Source organism: Primulina eburnea, chromosome 3, assembly GCF_022965805.1.
Source record: "Primulina eburnea isolate SZY01 chromosome 3, ASM2296580v1, whole genome shotgun sequence".
NCBI classification, from domain to species: domain Eukaryota; kingdom Viridiplantae; phylum Streptophyta; class Magnoliopsida; order Lamiales; family Gesneriaceae; genus Primulina; species Primulina eburnea.
The window spans coordinates 9,090,194-9,113,365 of NC_133103.1; the positions used below are offsets into that span (position 1 = coordinate 9,090,194).

A 23,172-nucleotide genomic window follows, 5' to 3' on the forward strand; every position below is an offset into this window, starting at 1 on the left:
GAATGAATGAATGGAGTCATGGACAACGGATTTCGGTCCGGAAATTGAGTCCACTGGACAACGTGGCTTCGGCCCGGAAAATGAGTCCAATGAACAACGGGTCAAAATTCCCGGGTATATGGTTCATCTGAACAACGCGCACCGAATATTTCGGTCCGGAGAATGGTTCACCCGGCTCGCAAAAAGTGCTCAATTAGAGCAACCAATGTTATTTTATGGAATTTTCATTTATTGATTATTTCATTACATCTCATTCATAATATCTAAATTTTTATTCCTATTATTTCATGTATAATTATGGTGAAGTGTTTTTTTAAAAGCCATATATTGATTTAAACTCACTAAGTCCTTAAAGACTTAACCCTCTGTTTCTTTTCGTCTATTATAATTTCCAGACACAGGAACTCCCGAATTGGAACAAGAGGAAAATAACTGAAGCTGAAATAAGAGCATTTGAAAGTTGAGATGATCTGTTTATAAATGAATGTTAAACTTCCGCTGTAACATAATTGTACATATGAATGTTAGACTTCCGCTGTAAAATAATTGTACATATTTGAAATAAGAATGTAAATATTTGTAGATAATCCTTAAAATATTGTAGAAAATATTCAAAATTTTATCTACAATATCTTTCTAATAATAATAATGCTAAAAATAAAAATAGAAATTCAATAAAGAAAGATTGAAAGTAAATGTGGCATCTAGTAAGGGAATAATTATGAATTCCTAAACCGGGCGCCACAGAGGTGGTATCAGAGCCCAGGTTTCTTAGAGCCTAGGTTTCTTAGAGCCTAGAGTCTAGAGACAGGAGCCTAAGGTTTATTATAATTTCATACATTAATTTTTATGTTTTCATCATAAATTAAATGTCTCTTTTCAGGATGACTCAGTTTGCTTGTTCTGCTTGGTTTTGAAACATGTCTTGTTTAAAAATAAAACCGACTGTTTACCCTCTAACATAACTATGTACATTCATTACAAGATATGTTCATATTTTATATTTATGTGTTTAGAATGACGTCTTCACAAAATAGTACTCAAGCCAGAATCAGACAAGACATCCCTCATCAAGATGACCACAACTCGGCAACGGGTGGAAATTCCAGAAACGCTCAACACGATCACCCCCAAGAACAAAACATACAAAATATGTTTGAAATAATGCATCAATTTGTGCAGTTTTGTCAGCAAAATCAACAACGACCTCATGATCAAGCTCAAGAACATCACCTTGAGGCGAATGATAGAGATCTTGAGAGATTTTTGAGATTCAAACCGCCAAAGTTTGAAGGAAAATCAGATGCTTGTCAAGCAGAATCTTGGCTAAGCAAAATCAACAAAATATTCTCTATTCTCAAATATCCTGAAGAACAAAAGGTGAATTTTTCCACTTATTTATTTGAAGAAGCAGCTCATAACTGGTGGCGTACAGTGGAACATAGGTGGACAAAGAATCACACCCCAAAAACGTGGGAAAATTTTCTGCAAGAGTTCGAAGGTAAATATATAACTCAAGTTATATTAAATACCCGAGAACGTGAATTTATGGATTTAGTCCAAGGTGACATGACCGTAGCTCAATATGAGGCAGAATTCCACCGTCTTATACATTATGCACCACATTACATGGAAGATGAGGTAAGAAAAAGGAAAAAATTTGTCCAAGGATTAAAGCTCGATATCCGTTGGGCAACGCTGTCCACAGAAGTTACCAGTTATGTTTCTGCTGTTAATCAAGCCCTACGAGTGGAAGAAGACATAAAGACACTTCTTAAAAAAGAAGAAGAAGAAAAGAAAATCAGAAAGCCCAACTTTTTTGAGGATAACCGGAAAAGAAAATTTGAAAAGAAAACACAACAAGTCGGGCAAGGAGAAGCTGTCAAAGGAAAAGTTCCAAGAAACAACAATAAAAAGTGTGGATATTGTGGATTACCAAATCATGAAGAAGAAAAGTGTTGGAGAAAAAGTGGGAAATGTCTTATTTGCGGAAGTGAGCAACACCGTATTCAAGATTGTCCAAAAAGAACGCAAAAGACTCAACCCACAACAAAGTCAAAGATACCTGCTCGAGCCTATGCCCTCTTAGGAAACCAAGAGGAGGAAGTTGACCCCACTGCAGTCGTAGAAGGTACTGTTACCATATTATCCAGTTCTGCAAAAACTTTATTTGATCCAGGAGCTACTCATTCTTTTATCTCAAAAGTTTTTGCACATAAATTACCACTATTATTTGAACAGCTACCATATAGCTTCGAAATTAGCTCACCTTTAGGGACAACGATGATTACTGACATCGTTTACAGAAACTGTCCCTTAAACTTCCAAGAACAAGAATATCTAGCAGATTTGATTGAATTGCCTATCAAGAGCTATGATATTATTCTTGGAATGGATTGGTTATTTAGACACCAAGCCCAACTCAATTGCTACACAAAAGAAGTTTATCTTCAAACTTCTCATCCAATCATTTCCAAAGCTAACCATACTATGGGAATAGTATCAACAACAGAAGCTAGGGCTATATTAAAAGACAACGGACAAGGATTTCTAGCTTATTTGATAAATAAGCCAAAAGATCAACTCAAAATCTCAGAAATCTCAGTTGTACAAGAATTCCCAGAGGTTTTTCCTGAAGAGATCAATACTTTACCTCCTCAAAGAGACGTAGAGTTTTCCATTGATCTAATACCTGGAGCACAACCCAGATCAAAAACTCCATATCGAATGGCACCTTCAGAGTTAAAAGAATTAAAACTTCAATTACAAGAGCTCATGGACAAGAAGTACGTCCGGCCTAGTACATCTCCATGGGGTGCTCCTATATTATTTGTCAAAAAGAAAGATGGAACTCTAAGGATGTGCATTGATTATCGAGAACTTAACAATGTTACCATCAAAAACAAATATCCTCTGCCACATATCGAAGAATTGTTTGATGTTTTACAAGGATCTCAAGTATATTCAAAACTTGATTTACGGCAAGGATATTACCAATTGAGGATTAAGGAGGATGACATCTCCAAAACGGCTTTTAATACTCGTTATGGACACTACGAGTTTGTGGTAATGCCATTCGGATTAACCAACGCCCCTGCAGCTTTCATGGACATGATGCATCGAATATTTCAACCATTCTTGGACAAATTCGTTGTCATATTCATAGATGACATTTTGATATTTTCAAGAAGTCATGAGGAACATGCTCAACATCTACGATTGATTCTCAAAACTTTGAAAGAGCATCAATTGTATGCCAAATTCAGTAAGTGTGAATTTTGGCTAGAAAAAGTGTCATTTCTTGGCCACTTTATTTCTAAGAAAGGACTGGAAGTAGATCCTGCAAAAATAGAAGCCATATCTCGTTGGAAACAACCAATCAACATCACAGAAATCAGAAGTTTTCTCGGCTTAGCAGGATACTACCGAAGATTCATTAAAGATTTTGCGAAAATTGCTGTTCCCCTGACACAACTAACTCGCAAAGACAACCCTTTCTTGTGGAATGATGAGTGTGAGAAAAGTTTTTGCAAATTAAAAGAAATGCTTACCAGTGCACCTGTATTAGCTTTACCAGAAGGAACAGAAGGATTTGTGGTTTACACAGATGCCTCAAAAGAAGGCTTTGGATGTGTACTGATGCAAAACGATAAAGTTATTGCATATGCATCTAGAAAATTAAAGAATCACGAGTTAAATTATCCCACTCATGATCTGGAATTAGGAGCAATAGTGTTTGCATTAGCAAAATGGAGACACTATTTGTACGGTTCCAAATTTGATATTTATACAGACTACAAAAGCCTGAAGTATTTATTTACTCAAAAAGAGTTGAACATGAGGCAAAGAAGATGGATTGAATTTTTGGAAGATTACGATTGTTCCATTCTTTATCAATCAGGTAAAGCTAATGTAGTGGCTGATGCTTTAAGTAGAAAGATTAGCATGGCTTGTTTGGGAATGAAAGAAGAAAGAGAATGGGTACATATCCATTCTCGTGGGCACTTGGCGGGATTGAGAATCGAACCTGAATTTCATACCAGAATTAAGCAAAATCAAGAATCAGACCAAGAAGTTTCAAAACTCCGTACTGATACCAATTTCGTCACCAATTCACAAGGAATACTATGCTATCATGATCGTATTTGTGTGCCTAGCTCAATGAAAAAGGAAATAATGGAAAAATCACATCAGTCTCGGATCAGCATTCATCCAGGAGGATCTAAGATGTACCAAGAGATTAAAAAATACTTTTGGTGGAAAGGAATGAAACGAGATATCGCAGATTTCATTTCACAATGCCTATCTTGTCAAATGATAAAGGCTGAACATCAAAGACCAGCAGGTCTTTTGCAACCACTTCCTATACCAGAATGGAAATGGGATCAAATAACTATGGACTTTGTGACCGGATTACCCCAGCTTCCAGGAGGTTTTAATAGCATATGGGTAATCGTTGATCGCTTGACCAAGTCAGCACATTTCATACCCATAAGTCACAAATATGGGGTGGAAAAACTGGCTGAACTCTATCAGAAGGAAATCATACGGTTACATGGTATCCCCACTACCATAGTATCTGATAGAGATCCGAAGTTTACATCAAGATTATGGAAAAAACTTCAGGAATGCCTTGGTACCAAATTAAATTTTAGTACAGCAGCACATCCGCAAACCGATGGTCAGTCTGAACGAACCATTCAAATATTGGAAGACATGCTTCGCGCCTGTACGCTGGATTTTGGGGCAAACTGGGGAAAACATTTGCCTCTAGTTGAATTTTCATACAACAATAGTTATCAATCCTCAATAAAAATGGCGCCATATGAAGCATTATATGGAAGAAAATGTCGATCTCCTCTTAACTGGGATATGGATGAATGGAGAGGCACAAAGAATGGACAAGAACGAGCAATCAGGCCTGACATTATACAAGAAGCTATCGACAAAATACAACTTATCAGGCAACGAATACAAACAGCTCAAAGTCGACAGAAGAGTTATGCAGATAAGAGGCGGAAAGATTTGAAATTTGAAGTCGGAGATTTCGTATTACTAAAAGTATCACCAAGAAAAGGAATCAGGCGTACTGGAAAGAAGGGAAAGTTACATCCTCGATTTGTTGGACCCTTTGAAGTGATAGAACGAATAGGCACTGTGGCTTATCGTCTATCTCTACCCGAAAATATCTCTGGTATACATAACGTATTCCACGTATCACAATTAAGGAAATGCAAAGTAGACTCAGCCCAATTGATTGACCACCAACAGATAGATCTGGAAGACAATCTAACATATGAAGAAAAACCTGTGAAGATTTTGGACCAAAGAATAAAGGAACTTCGTGGTCGACCAATTCAGTTGGTAAAAGTCTTATGGAAAAACCACAACATTGAAGAAGCAACGTGGGAAACAGAGAAAGATATGAGATATCAATATCCTCATTTATTCCAATAACTCCTAAATCTGGGGACCAGATTTTTAAAAGGAGGGGATATTGTGACACCCTAAAAACAAAGGTGCATAAATTAAAGTTTATTAGTATAAATTTATTAATTTCATTATTTTTTCGGTACAAATTTTATTTGTCCAAAGTATCTAGAAATACATTAAAATACATCACAATACACTTAAAAATTCATCAAGCACTATGAGGTGCTTTTTCCAAAATCAAATACCCAAAATATAATAAAATATAATAAAATATTATAATTAAACTCAACATATATGTTAAGTAATTAATTACACTAATTATTGAGTTCAATATAAGATAATTAGGTTCAATAATTGGATACACGAATAAAATAATATTAAGTTTGGATAAACATGAGATTTTTTCTATTTAATAAATAAATAAATAAATAAAAAATAATAAAAGGATAAACATGGGATTCTCGGCTATAAATAACCGAGCACTTTCCATTCCAGAGACCAAGCCGAGAAAAGGGAAAAAAAAGGGGAAGAAGGAGAGAAAGGGAAAGGGAAGAAGAAAAAGAGGGAGAAAAAGAAGAAAAAATAGAAGGAAAAGCTATATCCTTTCCGAAAAATCCCAATAAATCACTAACTATTCACCTCATATCATAAAACAATATAGCGCTGGAGGTGAGGCAAGAAGATCGACCAAAGACAAGAAAATCAAATAAAGATATTCCGTGAAACGGCGTCGGTATACCGTTTTCAAGCTAGGTACTTTTCGCTTATTTTTCTTATAGTTACACACCAAACTAGAGGTCGACTTTAATAACAAAGTTGTACCTCTTGTTGCATAGATGAGGTACATACCGCCCGTCATCCCAAAATATTGCCGGAACTAACATTTCCGGAATGCCGGAGTACCTCAGTTAGCCATACGACGATATTTAATTCTGGTATTGATCGGCTAGGAATTTGACAAAACTTTCAACGGAAGAATTAAAGATCGTAAAAAGTTACACATGCTGGAAAAAAACGGGCCGCGCGTGGCCGCCGGACGGCCAGCCACGCGCCGGCACCGTCGGCGCGTGTACTACACGCGCCGCCGGAACGGCGAGTTTCCGGTGGCCGATCATTGCTGATGATATTTCCGACTTTTTGGCCAACTTTCGTAATATTTGGATATACCTTCTAATTAATATGAATTTTTGAAACTTAATTAAAATCCACCGGATTAAATTTTGAACAAAAAAATAATCTGAAAATGATCAAATAGTTACTTAAAAACTCTAACATATAAATATCATTCATAATATATTTTTAGGACTTGCTCCAGGAACTCGGAGTATTAATCAAGCCTAAATTGTAAGTTATCAGGTGAGGAAATTACTATTCATTCTTCTATTAAAGCCCTTGGCATTTGGCCTGGAAATTTCAATAGCATTTATTTAATGTTCAAATATCATCCACTGTTCATTTCTATTAATGATATATTTTCTTGCATATTTATGAATGGATTGATATATCATGAATGAATGAATGAATGAATGAATGGAGTCATGGACAACGGATTTCGGTCCGGAAATTGAGTCCACTGGACAACGTGGCTTCGGCCCGGAAAATGAGTCCAATGAACAACGGGTCAAAATTCCCGGGTATATGGTTCATCTGAACAACGCGCACCGAATATTTCGGTCCGGAGAATGGTTCACCCGGCTCGCAAAAAGTGCTCAATTAGAGCAACCAATGTTATTTTATGGAATTTTCATTTATTGATTATTTCATTACATCTCATTCATAATATCTAAATTTTTATTCCTATTATTTCATGTATAATTATGGTGAAGTGTTTTTTTAAAAGCCATATATTGATTTAAACTCACTAAGTCCTTAAAGACTTAACCCTCTGTTTCTTTTCGTCTATTATAATTTCCAGACACAGGAACCCCCGAATTGGAACAAGAGGAAAATAACTGAAGCTGAAATAAGAGCATTTGAAAGTTGAGATGATCTGTTTATAAATGAATGTTAAACTTCCGCTGTAACATAATTGTACATATGAATGTTAGACTTCCGCTGTAAAATAATTGTACATATTTGAAATAAGAATGTAAATATTTGTAGATAATCCTTAAAATATTGTAGAAAATATTCAAAATTTTATCTACAATATCTTTCTAATAATAATAATGCTAAAAATAAAAATAGAAATTCAATAAAGAAAGATTGAAAGTAAATGTGGCATCTAGTAAGGGAATAATTATGAATTCCTAAACCGGGCGCCACAGATCTCTTATTTGGGTCACCCATGAAAAAATATTACTTTTTATGCTAAGAGTATTACTTTTTATTGTGAACATGGATATGATTGACCCGTCTCACAGATTATGATCCGTGAGACGGTCTCATATGAGACTCACTAAATTGAAAAGTCCCCACGAATCGGAAAAACTTGAAATTCAATTAGATCCAAAATCAAAGCCACAACTTTATGCTGCAGTAAAATATATATCTCATAATAAAATAGAGTCGAGGCTCAAAAGTCCGATCCACGTAAAAACCAAAAATCCCACCCATTTTAATTTTCGAAAAAATAAAAAATCAAAAATCAAAACAAACACCTCCTTTGATAATTCAAAATTTATAAATTGAAAAAAAATTGTAGCATGGGAATTACTTATTTTGTACGCTGGGAAGGGGAGATGTCAATTCAATTATGAAAATGTACCAAAATTGTTGTATTTAAACCTATTATTACATTTAATCTAAAATGAAAGGGACTTCTTATATAATGATGGGTTTGATTTATTTATTGATTTGAAAATGACCTTTAAAATACGTGACATCATATCAAGAAAATGGATCTCTAAAGTTTTGAATCGATTTACTTTTTAATTATACGAATAAAATTCGATATTATAAAAATATATGCGGCCTTTCTCGGGACATTAATTAATAATAAAATATTAGAAATCACTAATTAATTACTGACACATCTCTGAAAATCTTATTTAAAATATTCTACGATACGTGAATAGGTTTGGGCATAAAACACGTCTTTAAATAGTAATTTATCCCCTTAAAAAAATGTAATTTATGACTTTATGTTTTTTAGAGTATTTTGAACAAAAAAACAAAAACTATTTTATACCTAAATGTAAATATTGAAAAATTATTTTAATGAAGGGTGAAAATTCAAACACACATTTGCCAAAGATGTCTAAAGAGGCAGTTTCATGTATTGATGATATTTCCAAATTGGGACAAAATGACACTCTCTGTATAATAAGTAGGTCACATGTGATATAAATAGCTTTGGTTTGATTTATGTTTGAAATGAAGAATAATATTTTTATCATAAAAAATAATATTTTACGAGTCAGATATAGCCAAAGATTCATATCATAAAATTGACCAACAAGACGATGTCATATGATTTTTTGTACTGTATAATTTTGAATAAGATATTTGAATTTTAGTGCTAAAAAAATACTAATTTCGAGGTAAGTTACCAAGACAAATCCAACGTTTAAATTTTAGATATATTGTTTTTTGGCATTGGTAAAATAATGAATTTTTTTTAGAGAAAATATATAAATTTGAGTACTCGTGAAAATGTTTTTTTTTTTTTTTTTTGCACCAAACTCATGTAAAACATAAAAAATAACATTACTCTCTTGTATAATTAAATATGCATATTAGACCTTACATTTTCTAAAAATTGAACAAACACCTCATGCGCTAGTAGGAAACCTGATGAACTAAAATATTTTGAAGATATCTTAAGACCAATAACCAAAATGATCAACTGACATTAAAAAAAAAACCTTAATTTGCTACATATATTTAGCAAAAAAAAAAAAAAAACCTTAAATTGCTGGATGTTGTATATGTATCATCCAACTCGATCTTGCAACATAATTTAACATAGATAACATACGTACTAATCTAATAGTCCTGAAAGATGACTTGAAATAAAATGAGTTTTCTTTCTAATCGTTTTGCTTGTTGGTCATTGTGATAATTTGTTTATGAGATATCATCAAACTTCAACTCGTCAGATTTCTAGCTGATGCAAGGGTATACGTACAACTTGTATAAAATATTAACGTCTAAGATATACATTTAATTTTCACATTAGAGAAGTATGAATTATTGTTATTTCACGAAGATTTGGCGAAAAAACTCTCATGAAAAATGAACAATTGTATATATATTGTGGAAATACTCATGGATTAGTGTTGTCCAGCGGTTTTGATTTGTTGTATTTGAAAACTCGATTTTGTTGTTGTTGTTGTTGTAATATTTAAACACAACCAGAAGTTTAAAAGATAAATCCAAACGCAATAAATTTTAGATACGTATGCTTTACTTCAAATCGAAAGCAATAATTATTTATTCTGTCGAAATATAAATTCAAAAAATGACAATACTTGTAGTATGCCATCTATAATAGATTATATAAATGGGTTATTTGGTCAGACTAGTTTTCATTAAATTTATATTCTATAATGCTATTTTTTAATTAAAAAAGGGATTTAATTTGAAAATATATCTTTGAATTATTTTGTATTAATTAATTAATTAATTAATTAACAATTGGTCTAGCTTATCTTGATGTAATTACCACTGCAAACTCCAGAGTGCAGACAAAAGGCATATATTATTTTATTTTTACTCTTCCTTTGGGTCCTTTCCTCTTTCCAAAATCCATTAATGGAGGGAACTCAACTTTACAAACGTTCACCAAACTCAAGGTACAGCTCAAAATATTGAAGCCAACAAGTAATAGATCTTGAAAATTCTGGCGCGAGTTCACTCGAAAATCTGTGAAAAGTTTTTGTTTTTGTTTTCTTGGTTACAAGAGTCTCTTTGAGTCACTAAATCTGTAGCTGTTAGCAATAAACAAACATGGAAATGGAAGACAAAGAGAGCACAGAGTCTGGTTCTCCGGGTCGTAACTCGGATTCAGAGTCACCACTTTCCAGTGGTGGTGCTTTTGTTGGCCATGGAGGCGGCGCTGGTGGAGGGGGGATTCCGGGAGTGATGAGCATGGCAGTGGACATGGGCGTGGCGAAAACTGAAGGGGTGATGAATACATCTGCGGTAGCAGTTGGTGCTGGGGCCACAGGAGGCGGCGGAGTGACGGGTGGTGGTGTTGTCGGCGGCGGTGTTGCGGGTGGTGGTGGTGGGAATGGTGAACTAACGATGAGTGGGAAGAAGAAGAGAGGCAGGCCAAGAAAGTATGACGAAAATGGTAACTTGCGGCCGTCGTACATGAAATCCCAGCCGGTTCCGGCGTTGCAGCCGGGATTCACTCTATCAACACCGCCGTCTTATGAGTACTCTTCTGGCTCGAAAAGGGGCCGGGGTAAAGCTCTGGGTTCTGGGAAATGGCAAATTCTTGCTTCACTTGGTGAGCTTTTTTCTTTTTGTTTTTAGGGATTACACAACAAGATTCAATCTTTTTGCCTTAATTAAGTTTAACCCACCTCTATAATCTCATAAAAATAGGTTTTTTTTTTAATCTTTTCCTTTTTGTTTCTTTTTTCGGGGATGTTTTGGGGAAGGGGACGAGGGATTTTGACCACGTAAACCTTTTAAGTTGTAGGAGGTGTTGCTTTCTTATGTCTGGAATTTCGTTAAATTTCAAGATTGTCTTTAAACTTGTGCTGCCATTGTGCAGGTGAGTTGTTCGCTAATACGGCAGGAGGGGATTTTACACCGCACGTTGTCACTGTGTATACAGGAGAGGTAATGCCAATTTTTGTCTTCTCTTGCATAGGATCTCTCCGACATGTTTTCCCCACCAATTAATTGAATTGTAGTTCTTTTCGGCTTTTCCCAACTAACAAAACCCACCAAGGCAGCTTTGTCATATGACTCATATCTGCGTGGGATCCTATCCCTGATGGCTGATATGTTTGTGTGAGTTCCATGGTTTTTGTCGGAATGATTAATATGTTTAAAGTGGCTCTCACTCCTAACGACGGAGTCTTTCGAGCTCCTCTCTTTGACTAATGGCTAACATCGGTGTCCTGGTTGAGAAGCCAGTCATTGGCACGAGAAAGGTTTATGCTTTGATCAATGTTGGTATTCTGATATGTTTGTTCATGTTGTCTGATGGATGAGTTGTATGCCAAATATTCAAAGGTGTGTGAAAGCTATACCGACTTGGGCCATCTAGGACGTATCTTTAGCTTCTGATGTTATGGTCCCATGTCAGTCTTTAGCTTCTAATGTTATGGTCCCATGCCAGTTTGCAAACAACCGTGGAATTGTTATCAAGTTTGAGAGACTATTTAACAAAATAAGATGACCTGCTAGATTTGGATTCTTACCTTGAATTTATGGTCTTAACTGTTTCCTCACTAGCAATCTAGTTCCGGTCTAACACTATTTACAGTGCTCAAATGTCAAATGCATATTGGATATTGTACTTGAGTTGCAGTTATTTTGCAGGATGTTGCAGGGAAGATCTTAACTTTTGCTCAAATGTCAAATGCATATTGGATATTGTACTTGAGTTGCAGTTATTTTGCAGGATGTTGCAGGGAAGATCTTAACTTTTGCTCAGAGGGGTCCAGGAGGGATTTGTGTTCTTTCTGCCAATGGATCTGTTTCTAATGTTACAATACGCCAGCCTGGTTCTTCTGGTGGTCTATTGACATACGAGGCATGATCTCTAGGCCTTGGATACTTCACTTGGTGTACAAAGAGTGTTTACATATTATCCATAATTTCGACTTTGATCATTCCTTTATAAATTAAATTCCGTGCTATTTTGGAATAACGCTTCGGTCACTTTTGCATAAAATATTGGTCTGTGGCACTTGTTCCTTGTCACTTGTTTCCCTAAACCTTTTTCTCAAACATTTTTGTCTTTTCTTCTGTGTATAATTTACTTTCGGTCGGATGGTTTTTTCTTTTGTCTTTTCTTCGGTGTATAATTTGCGTTCGGTCGGATGGTTTTTATAAATCTTGGTTTTGCTTGCCGTAGTTGCAAGATTTGTTTGTCTTGACCATAACCTGTGATTTTCTTGTCATTATGCTTACAAGTCAACAGTAAATTTCTCTTCGGTTTATGTTTCTATTTAGAAAGCATCGCAGAGGTTCTAAAGCTGTTCGATTTTTTTCTGTTTTTAACATTTCAATCCACACAGGGTCGTTTCGAAATCTTGACTCTAACAGGTTCATACACCATCTCCGAAAATGGTAAGATGAAAAGTCAGACCGGTGGATTAAGTGTTTCACTGGCTAGCCCCGATGGCCGTGTTATAGGTGGCGGTGTAGCTGGATCACTTATGGCAGCTAATCCAATCCAGGTACGGGTTAACAAATACAAAATATTATTAGTTTACCGCTCATGGATTCAAATTTTCGAAATAATCGCAACCAAAGTAGACCAGGAGATTACTAATTCAGTATCTGCAGATGTACTCCCTTCATATTTTGATTAAGTTGGTCTGATGTACTCCCTTCATATTTTGCTTAAGTTGGTCTTGATTGCCTTTTACTCCTCCTTGTTAAGTTTTTTATTTTACACATGTTTTCTGTTATTCGATTTGCTTGTGAGGGACTTGGTTGAAGTGTAAAATATCGCCATGCTATCTTTTAAGAGATGTCGAGCTTTCGAAACAAGTCATTTCGACCATTATCTCATTAATTTATTACCTTCTGTTTATTCGTTACACAATCATGTAATATTCATATTTTACACGTTTATTGCTTCAATTCATCAGGTTGTGGTTGGAAGCTTTGTGCCAAATATTATGAAAATGCGTAAAACAAAGCATAACAGTGAGCCCCGAGCCGCCCCTCCAGTCCAGGTCACTCCGCCTACCGTTACAGCAGCTATACCTATATCACAAGCAGCACCAGAGAACGACACTTACCCGATGCCAGCAACACAACTGCCAATGCAAATTCAGGGAATAGCAGATAACCCAAATTCTTCATCGGCTGATACCCCTGATTGGAACGGTTCTGGGCCGAGTTTTGATCACCAGAAACTGTATCCCGACATTAATATCTCTGTACCTTTTGATGAGCATTAAAAGTAGATGAAACCCTATTAACTTTTGGCCTTTGTGAGGGACTTGAAAGAAAAGCTTATATTGTTAGTCATAACTGATGAGATTCTAATTTGTTTATGTTTTTACTATGTTGTGAACATCTTAGATATTTATTTCAGAAAGTTGTGTCGGACGGTTTCACATATTTATATGTAAGGAGATAGGTTGATCTGTTTTATATTTCACAAAATTGACACATGAGATGTCACGCCTCGGGCTTGTTTTTGCTGTTAACACTTGGTCTTCACCGTTGGATAATCTTTCATCAAGGGTTGATAATGCATTTGATCGTTTCGATTGAATGATCCAAAGAAGAATGAAGTACTTTTTTCTTTATCAATAGATTTAAATTACATCATGCTCCAAGCATACACGGGTTGGTCAATGTATACAAATAGATAAAATATGCAAACTACACAAAACACGGGGCATACCCGCAATATAAGAAATATGCAAGGCAACACTAACGAGCTTAATAAAGTAAGCTGAGTAACTGAGAAAAACAAGTATAGGCAAGTAATTTTGATCATGAAGAAAATCTCATCCACTTTCGGTTTAGTTCCTTCGAAAATCTTAGTATTATGTGTTTTCCAGACAGTACTTGAGATAGCAAGAAGCCGTGCTTTGTTAATGGTTGCGGGCCTACGGAAAGCACGTTTTAGATGTCTTTGTTTCCCTTGGTTTATATTCTCTCAATTCCATCAATATATACATGCTATATTTCCATTTTTATGTGTCTATAATCAAATGTCTATATGGAAAAACACACACATGTTACATGCACACGTACATATATCTTATACAAAATATTAAGGTTGAGCCTAACAGTGAAATTATATGTATACAAGTGTCCTTCGATAGTTTGGATTCAAAATTCAAAATTTTACAGTTATGTGGATTAATTTATATATTAATTTATTAATCTTTACTCTATTCAAAGTTAAGTGAGGACCACTGATTGCATTGTATGATTTTTTTTAAAGAAACTATATAATAATACAAAAAAATTTAACCTTAATTAGCAAATAAACTAGGACAAATTAAAGCTGCGGCGTGATAATTAAAGCGCAATAATTCAGAAAGATATCATCCCATGTGATTTGATTCTTTTAACTCTCACGCGCAACATTTAAATATTTTTTGGTATATAAATAAAGTATTAGCATAATTAGTTTGGACAATTTGTTATTTAGGTAAATGGATCAATCATTTAATCTTTTCCATATGTATCACTCAATTGTATTGAACATTTGGTTGAGAACTGATACAATACATCAATATTATGTAAATATTGATACCCCATGGACGAGCTCATCCAAATCGAGCCCACACTGAATCATAGACCCCGGCTCATCCCTAGCCAAGGTAGAAGGTCTATGATAAGACCATGTATTCTCTTATGAATATCAGGTTTGAGTTCCAACTCATTAATATTTACTATATTATTTTTCAGCCACTTATATCTTCAGTCACTGACTTGAACGTCGGGACACCCTCCTGGTCCCCATCTAACGATCTTCTTCGTTATTTCAGGCTCAGGACAAATTCGAAATCTACATCTAGACTAGTATCACTGCTGGAATCAGACTCTAAATTTTAAGTGAGTATCAAATATATTTTCAGTTTTAAAATATTTTAACATAAATTATTTATATATACTTTTGTGTTTTGCAGATATTTTGGGTGAGTTTTATGTTTCAAAAAGAATGAAGAAAGACATGGATGGTGGTTAAATTGGGAAGAATTCTTTTTTGAGAGAAAATAGTATTTTAAATAAGTCCAAAATTATACCATGACCCCAAAACGTTATTTTAGAGTGCTCACTTATTATATATAGAGTAATAGATGATACAAACAAACCCGGTCCTCATAAAATCAAAATTACTTACCTCGGCCAAAACGTACGAAATAAAAATTTGAACTATATCTGGATATTTTCTAAACTATGCATCTGCAGTAACACAGGAGTTTAACATTTTTAAGAAATAAGAATGAAAGTAATCTGATTTAAAAGTTCATAAATTTATTCCAATAATTATAAGAGAATCTATGGTGATCCGAGTTCTGTCGACTTATCTACTCTCAATCCAAACACCTCCGCTCCTCGACATATCCGGTCGGCTCCACCTAGAGTACTATGCCAACTCGCAAAACATAAATAGCCTCGAAGGGTAAGTGCAAGCCGAATATGGAAGGACCAAAATTAAAAAAGATTAATGTATAGAATGAGATTATCACATGCAAATGCATCTGCATGCATGATACCAATAACAAGTACTGATAATCAAAGGAGCGGGAATCTCAAATCTCATCTCACGTATGGATATTAGTCCTAGCATGCGATCTATAACCGAGGATACAAAGATTCTCCCTTCAAGAGAATATGAACTACTATGTACGTTAATTCTCAAGTTGCTACGTTCTTGTTATGCATCTCTCGAGTGAAAAATAATATCAAAGCTAAAAGAAAAAAACATAAACGACGTTCACCGAATTTCTGAACGATATTATTCCCAAGGTGATTTTCGCTTTGCCTCGGATTTAACATGAGTCATGGCTACTTTTGACTGATCAGATATAATTAAGTCCTTTTTCTGATGCAAGATGCTTGTTTCCTTCTTGTTCTGGTTATTTGTGTGCAGAGGGTTGAGAAGGTATTTAAGGAAAATATTTGCAATTTAGTGATTGTAATGTTATATTAAGAATTATTCGTAGGAATATCTTGTTCTTGCTTTTTTTTACTCATTTATGTTGTATTTTAAAACAATTTCATAATATATATATATATATTTTAAAAAAATAAACCAAAAAAAAAATCAAAATGATTTTTGTGAATTTCAGATAATATATTTATATCTTTATTATTATTTAAAAAAATACTATTAAAAACTTGAGATTTTATCAATAAACTCTTCAATTTCTTTTTAGTTTTTATACATTTATGTCATTTTAAAAATTATTATTATTTACATTTATATTTATATTATAAATAAAGTCGAAAACTTGTTTTAAATTTTTTCTAAAATGGAAAAAAATCAGAAATTAAAGTTATTTATTAATTATTAAATTACTTAATTATCATTGTTCATTATTTATCAACATATTTGACATGTTCAATAATTGAAAAACCTTAATTTTATTTAATGATACAATGATCTGTCCCTGTCATGAAAATATTTTTACAAAAATATCAATGTAACGTTAACATTTTATACAAATTCTTCAATTTCTTTATAGTTTATATACTTTTATATCATTTTACTAATAATAATTATTTACATTTATATTATATGTAAAGTTGAAAACTTTTTTTCTTGTGGCTAAAACGAAAAAAAATGAGAAATTAAAGTTACACATTAACTATTAAATTTCTTAGCCATTATTGCTCATTATGTATCAACCGATTTGACGTAGTCAACAATTGAAAAACTATAATTTCAAATGACAATTGAAAAACTATAATTTCATTGCAATGATATTTTACCATATGTGTCTCTAACACAAAAATATATTTTAAAAAATTATAAATATAATATCTAATATTTTACACATATGGATGATTAGTTTAACAAATTTACAATCGAAAAACATCTCTCTATCCTCACTATTATATGTTTGACATGATCAACAAATGAAAACCAATAGTTTCTAAATTTTTACACATATAAAGAGAGCCGTAACGATGGAAGGGAACGAACACCCAATAGCTTAGCTCCAAAGTGGATACCTTTATACATTGACATACAATCCAATCAACAAAATAGTTATTCTGTAATGGTGACAAACACAACCAAATGAATATTGACTACATATGATGAACGCTGACTAAATGTGACATATTGGGCAAATCATTGGTCTAAAGCAAGCAACAAACTGTGAAATCGGTGTAAACAGCAGAAGTTGATAGATTCAAATCTCACCATTTTGTGCCTTTATGCGGAGGCGGGAGGAGTTGAAGCAGTTGTAGAGGTTGTGGATGCTGGGACTGATAATCGTTGAATTTGATTAGGCTGCTAATTTGGTGCAAGTTGTTGGAGTTCCACATTTGGTGCTTTACATGTCTGCTGCAAAATGCCATCAGATGTTCTTCCATCTTTGCAAGTTTTAGGCATTGAACTTCGGCAGTCAATCCTTAATGTAAAGCTGCCACATCAAGGGCTAGGAAGATTATTCTTCTATTTGGCTCACAACCGAAAACTGAATGTCATTGAAAAAAAAAATCATATTTTATCTAGAAAATTATTCTGAACAAGAAATCCTACTCTGCCGCAGTAGATAAATACACAAAAGCAGCAAGCGTAGTGGTTCGGATTTCTTTAAAGATTTTGTTCAATCTACCCTTTGCTGGTTGTAAGTCTGGACATGACCCGCCATGCCAAATAATTACAAGGGGCATATTACTTACACTGAAATAATATCCATACAATGCACCAGCACCTCCCTTTAGCACCGTAGTTGTTTCATGTTTCTAATGCTGTTCATGACAGTATGTCACCATAGTAAACTTGAAAACAGAAGTGAATGCTGGATAAAATTCAAGTTGGCAATATCAAATTTCAACATCCACAAACATAGCAGATGAATGATAAAGCGTGTTGGATTCTGAAGGTTCGCCTATAAATCATTGGAAATTACAGAAGCGGTAACATGACTGAATTGTGATCAGTGTGTATAACTAGAAGAAATATGCGAGAAGAAACAAATCAGTCACCTGTCAAAAAACTTTAGATAGGGACTGCTGTTATTGTCAAAATATCACAATTCAAGTCATACTACTCAAGTCAAAAAACTTTATATATAAATATATTACGTGAAGACTCTGCTGACAAATACCACGCTTAAGGTTGTGAAAACAGAATACAAAGAAATGCTAAGCAAGAGAAAAAATAAAATGTAACTACAAATTATAATAGACAATATAAAGCAGTCTAAAAATTATACAGGGATATGCTTCTCTTCATCTCTATATGGTACAAGTGCATACTATCTGGGTGAGAATCAGTGCATTACCAAATGAGAGCAACAATTGAAATACAAATTTATAGTAATGGATGAAATCTGAATACCATCTCTAAGTTGTGCCTGTTGCTCCATAGCTTTAAGACGAAATTTCAATTCATTGTTCTGATTTGTTAGTTCGCTATAGTCTTTATGCAGATGAATCATGACTTGTATTACCACGTTATTTGTATTCCTTGCAAAAACCGCAGGATAACTTGTCAGTCCTTGACTACGCACCTGTAGAATAGTAAATTGAGCTGGTGGTGACTTCTGTTTGCAGAGTCTGCACCTTGTATTCCAATTCAGATGTATATCACAGCTTCAGCTACTTGGAACAAGCAGCGGACTGCCGATTAGCCAATATCTTGAAAAAAAAATATGTAAAAAATCTTGACATCAGAAGCTTCTTCAGTAAAATCGTTTAAAACATACCTCTTTAGGATCTCATATTGCAATTTCTGCATGCCTCGCAGTCCAGCACAATCTTTTTCAGCTCGACTTTATTAAATTCACCATGTCCAAACTCAATGTTGAGCTTAAGTGAGTCGTCACTCACCGAATTGTTTGGTGAGAGTTGATCCACCCGATTGAACAAGGAAGCACCAAATTGAAAATTTCCTATGGCACTATCCATTGAAAGACTTCTGTAGTGATGAGCTGGTGGTGCAATATCTCCAGCAGCACTCCATTTGATCACCTCCCTCAAATTTGTTCCATGCTTCGGTACAAACTCGGTATTTGCTGTTGTTACCTCTGTTTATCTTTGTTCCACTTACAATGCGGTCCTTATTTTTATGCTCGACACCAGAGCCATTCATAGAATTCACTTGATCTTAGTCAGAGAATCAAACAAATTATCCACAACCTCTCCCTTTGATTTTTTGTCACCTATTCCATAAGAGGAACTGATCTTTCCATGACTTCAAGATATCCGTCTCTCATTTCTTCAGATGCTTTGGCATATGAATTCAACAACTAGCCCTGCTGACAGGCAGACAATCTCTTGTTTGACTTTTTATCTTAAGATAGTATGAATGTAATGGAATTTTCAATGCCAGACTTCATACTAACCGAGATTGGTTTACAATCTTACAACTCGTTTAAACAAGTTGGAAACTAGAATGTGCCAAGTAACATTGCCAGGATTCAATCCACTAGCCACTCCTTTATTTAGAAGCGAACAGGCTTCTTCAAACATACCTGCTTTACAGAAAGACCCAATCAAGATGTTATACGTGATTGAGTCTGGACAGACACCATCAAGTTTCAATTTTTCAAAAATATTGTAAGCATCCTGGATCCGCTGCATCTTGCATAAACCACTAATAACACTGTTATATGTGACTATATCAGGTTTCAGTCCGCGGAAAATCATCTCCCTTAAGAACTCAAGAGCATTTTGCACTTTTCCAGTTCTACATAAACCAGTGATCAACATATTGCAAGATAAGTTATTAGGACGTAGTCCCTTCCTCACCATTTCTTCGAAAAGGCCCAAAGCCTTTTCAACAGACCCATCTTCACAAAGTGCTCTTATAAGGCCTGTGTAAGTGAAATTGTCAAGGGGGCAACCTCTGAATAACATATCATTTACAAGCTTAAATGCTTCTTGCATTGCGTTTTTCTTGAGAAAAGCTTGAATCAAGGTGTTGTAGGTCACACTGTTAGCAATGACTCCTTCCATGAACATATCTCGATACATGCTGAGAGCCTCATCCATCATATCAACTTTGCAGAGCCCATAAATCAAGGAATTGTAGGTAAAAATATCCGCTTTACATCCTTTGCTCAGCATGTCTCTAAACAGTTTTAATGCCTCCTGGACTTGCCCAGCCTTGCATAAAGCAGATATTAGACAATTATAACCTACTGTATTTAGGCAAAGACCTCTATATGACATCTCATTTACGATGCCATCTGCTTCCTTCAGACGGCCTTGCTTACAGAACCCATCAATCAAAATGGTGTAGGTTATCTCATTTGGCTTAACACCTTTACGTGGCATATCCTCCAAAAGTTCACGAGCAGAGTAAAACATACCCTTCTCACAAAGTCCACGAATAAGAATGTTAAAAGTATAAATATCTGGCTGACAACCAGCACTCAACATGCTATCCTTTAAAATAGCTTCGGCTTCTTCAAATCGTCCATGTTTCACATACCCATTAATTAGAGTATTAAACTGGACAATGTTTGGATTGGGCACTTTCTTCAGTAATATTCTTGCTTCGTCTACTTGACCTTTCTTGCATAATCCTTGCATCAAAACCCCATAAGTTACAGCATCAGGTGCAATACCTCGAACAAGCATCCTATCTACCATTTTTGCAGCTTCATAAATGCGATCACCGTGGCAAAGGCCAATTATAACATCATTAAACGTGTTGACATCTGGTGTACAAGCCATAAGAAACATCTCCTCCAACAATGTCAAAGCTTCATTCACTCGGTTAGCTTTAGATAGTGCATGTATAAGTGTCATATAAACTACTGAATTCGGCACACACCCGTGTTTAGTCATGTCTCTGAGGAGGGAGCATGCAGAATCAACCTCATTCACCACGCAAAGTGCTTTCATTACTCTAGCGAAGGTGAAGACGGTAGGAGAGATGCCCTTATTCAACATCTCATAAATAACATTTGGCGCAACTTTAGGACAATTTCCAGCCAACAGAACATCCAGCACAACATTATAAGATATAAAAGTTGGATCACATGAAAAGGTACTCCGCATATCCAAAAGCAGCCTAGTCGCTTGACCAGGCTTGCCAGCTTTTCCAAAATGCCGCATGATCATAATAAAAATCGATTCCTTGAAAACTATTCCTTCTTCCTTCATCTGCAACAATAACTTATCAATAATCTTAAACTGTTCCATGGCCCCAACCTTATCAATCAGAGTATAATACACATCAAATGTGTGTCGATATCCCTTTTGACCACCAGCCCACTGGAAAAGCTCTATCGATGTGGGCAGATCCAGTGGGAGCCCCAGTAATTTGTTGAGCTGAAAAGGAGTGATTTTATTGAGTGATTTCCGGAGCTCTTCAAGGTCAAAAGGTTTAAGCAAACTTTCCCATTCAGTTTCAGACTGTGACCCATTATTAATATCATGATCGTAAATCACACTTCCATTCATCCCCAATGTAGAATATGGAACTGTAAGGATCTTGGCAAAATATTGCAGCTTTTCTGCAAATATAAGTACCCTGAGATATGATCTTTTAAGCATAATTCTAAACAAGTAGCGGAAAGATTCAAGACCGAAACCATGTCACCAAAAATTCAAGTGTCAGGTCCATACCCCCTACAACAAGCAAGCAATTGTCAGTATCGTACATTGATACCTATATATATATATACAGATTACAACCAATCAATAGCCAGACTTACAAAGGTTCAAATTTAAAGTAAACAATGGAAAATTTAGTAAAACATTATAAAATGCTTAAAATAACCAAATGCGATTAGATGAACAGGGAAGCATGACAACTTCGCAATTAATCTAATACAGAGGTACTAATTAAAGAAACCAGAAATTGAAAACTAACCTCAATTGAATCAATGCGTCATCCCCACGCCGCTTGAAGGTGTTTCTCCCCGAAATTTATTTTGCCACTCATTTAAGTAAATAATATTAAATTGAAGCAAAATAAGGTAAATCGTGTGAAAAAAAATATTATATAATTGGAAGAAAAAATAAAGAGATCGCTCTCTGCTTGCTGGCTATGGGGTTCGAACCCATGCGCACTTATGTGCAGAAGATCTTAAGTCTTCCCCCTTAACCACTCGGGCAAACCAGCAGGTCTATAGTAGATTGGTCAAATTAATATAATATACTTTGTTTATAATTTTCAAAAACTTTTTAATCGACCGATTAACAATAATTATAATAATATCTTATTATTTATTAAGTTTGGCCGTAGCCAAGATACTTAATATCATAGTCTATTTTTTTTTTAAAAAAATATTATTATTTCGAAAATTACATTTTAATCTTTCACTAATTTTCGCAATTATAATATGATTCTCATTGAAATATAATCAAATCAAAATGCTATATGTTTTCATTTCAAAATGCAGTATGACACGTAATTAATTGTAAATGATATTACCCCGTATTTGAAATATAAATCAACTTTAACTATAAAAAAAATATACAAACTCACAACTCTTCCAAAAATCAATGGTTATTATAAAGTATGCAGTATAGTACCTATTTTTGTCCATATTGATTAGGTTTTTTCGTGGTTCAGTCTCCATTCTTTCTTGTGCTAAAATTGTCCCTAATATTAACAAATTGACGTGATGTTTCCTGTTATTAGGTTAGATATGTATTTGGGTCAATTGAATCAAATTTAGTGACGATTTGGTACACAAATGGAGGATGGATTGAACCGAAAAAAAATTAAACAGTTTGGATGAAAATGAGTATTTTCCCTAAAATACGATGTAAAAACACAATGCTTGCAAATAATACAACGCAATCCATCATTTATATCCGGGAAGAAAAAATTATATAAATATTTTAGTTCCTCCTCTTTTTTTTTTTTCCCCTCAATGCATTTTTACATCATCATGACCAAATACGTGTTATTTCAAATCCATAAATTTCAAATCTTATTAATCCAAAGTCAACCTAAGACAATCCAAATGAACTCTTGGATCTTTCTATGTCTTCTAT

General features: G+C 34.5%; 3 protein-coding genes, 1 long non-coding RNA gene and 1 other non-coding gene across 19 annotated transcripts; 3 read left to right on the plus strand and 2 right to left on the minus strand.

The window, feature by feature from the left end:
- The first annotated feature begins 1,017 nt into the window (after nucleotides 1-1,017).
- Nucleotides 1,018-5,457, plus strand: LOC140826716 (uncharacterized). The gene is made up of 4 exons (XM_073189218.1): nucleotides 1,018-2,815; nucleotides 3,287-3,769; nucleotides 3,902-4,964; nucleotides 5,085-5,457. Exons 1-4 carry the CDS (start codon nucleotides 1,018-1,020, stop codon nucleotides 5,455-5,457), a joined length of 3,717 nt encoding a protein of 1,238 aa, XP_073045319.1.
- Nucleotides 5,458-6,074: 617 nt separating this feature from the next.
- Nucleotides 6,075-7,549, plus strand: LOC140828175 (uncharacterized). Its single transcript, XR_012117139.1, has 3 exons — nucleotides 6,075-6,186; nucleotides 6,737-6,789; nucleotides 7,349-7,549. It is a non-coding gene; the product is annotated as an uncharacterized lncRNA (long non-coding RNA).
- A 2,502-nt stretch (nucleotides 7,550-10,051) lies between these two features.
- On the plus strand, nucleotides 10,052-13,626 carry LOC140826089 (AT-hook motif nuclear-localized protein 1-like). Its single transcript, XM_073188200.1, has 5 exons — nucleotides 10,052-10,828; nucleotides 11,099-11,166; nucleotides 11,957-12,088; nucleotides 12,576-12,737; nucleotides 13,155-13,626. The coding sequence occupies exons 1-5, from the start codon at nucleotides 10,324-10,326 to the stop codon at nucleotides 13,467-13,469; spliced, it is 1,182 nt and encodes a 393-aa protein (XP_073044301.1). The 5' UTR covers nucleotides 10,052-10,323; the 3' UTR covers nucleotides 13,470-13,626.
- A 3,569-nt stretch (nucleotides 13,627-17,195) lies between these two features.
- LOC140826090 (uncharacterized) lies at nucleotides 17,196-22,236 on the minus strand. 15 transcript variants are annotated; one of them, XM_073188213.1, is made up of 5 exons: nucleotides 22,040-22,236; nucleotides 18,921-21,795; nucleotides 18,726-18,852; nucleotides 17,893-17,961; nucleotides 17,196-17,630 (listed from the first exon to the last, which is right to left on the minus strand). In XM_073188213.1, exon 2 carries the CDS (start codon nucleotides 21,718-21,720, stop codon nucleotides 19,570-19,572), a length of 2,151 nt encoding a protein of 716 aa, XP_073044314.1. In that variant the 5' UTR covers nucleotides 21,721-21,795; nucleotides 22,040-22,236; the 3' UTR covers nucleotides 17,196-17,630; nucleotides 17,893-17,961; nucleotides 18,726-18,852; nucleotides 18,921-19,569. The 15 variants fall into 15 exon arrangements, with proteins under 15 accessions (XP_073044314.1, XP_073044307.1, XP_073044308.1 ...); XM_073188206.1 differs by having other exon boundaries at nucleotides 17,196-17,684; nucleotides 18,554-18,852; XM_073188207.1 differs by having other exon boundaries at nucleotides 17,196-18,852; nucleotides 18,921-19,469; nucleotides 19,560-21,795.
- Nucleotides 22,209-22,291, minus strand: TRNAL-UAA (transfer RNA leucine (anticodon UAA)). The gene has a single exon. It is a non-coding gene; the product is annotated as a tRNA-Leu (tRNA).
- Between the last annotated feature and the right edge of the window lie 881 nt (nucleotides 22,292-23,172).

Coding starts and splice junctions, on each gene's coding strand:
- LOC140826090 (XM_073188207.1), bottom strand. CDS start 21,720: ATGCTTAAAAGATCATATCTCAGGGTACTTATATTTGCAGAAAAGCTG.
- LOC140826716 (XM_073189218.1), top strand. CDS start 1,018: ATGACGTCTTCACAAAATAGTACTCAAGCCAGAATCAGACAAGACATC. Junction 2,816..3,286: donor GCCTAGTACATCTCCATGGG/GTGCTCCTATAT, acceptor AATTTTGGCTAG/AAAAAGTGTCATTTCTTGGC. Junction 4,965..5,084: donor GACAAAATACAACTTATCAG/GCAACGAATACA, acceptor AAAAGGAATCAG/GCGTACTGGAAAGAAGGGAA.
- LOC140826089 (XM_073188200.1), top strand. CDS start 10,324: ATGGAAATGGAAGACAAAGAGAGCACAGAGTCTGGTTCTCCGGGTCGT. Junction 10,829..11,098: donor GCAAATTCTTGCTTCACTTG/GTGAGCTTTTTT, acceptor GCCATTGTGCAG/GTGAGTTGTTCGCTAATACG. Junction 12,738..13,154: donor TGGCAGCTAATCCAATCCAG/GTACGGGTTAAC, acceptor TCAATTCATCAG/GTTGTGGTTGGAAGCTTTGT.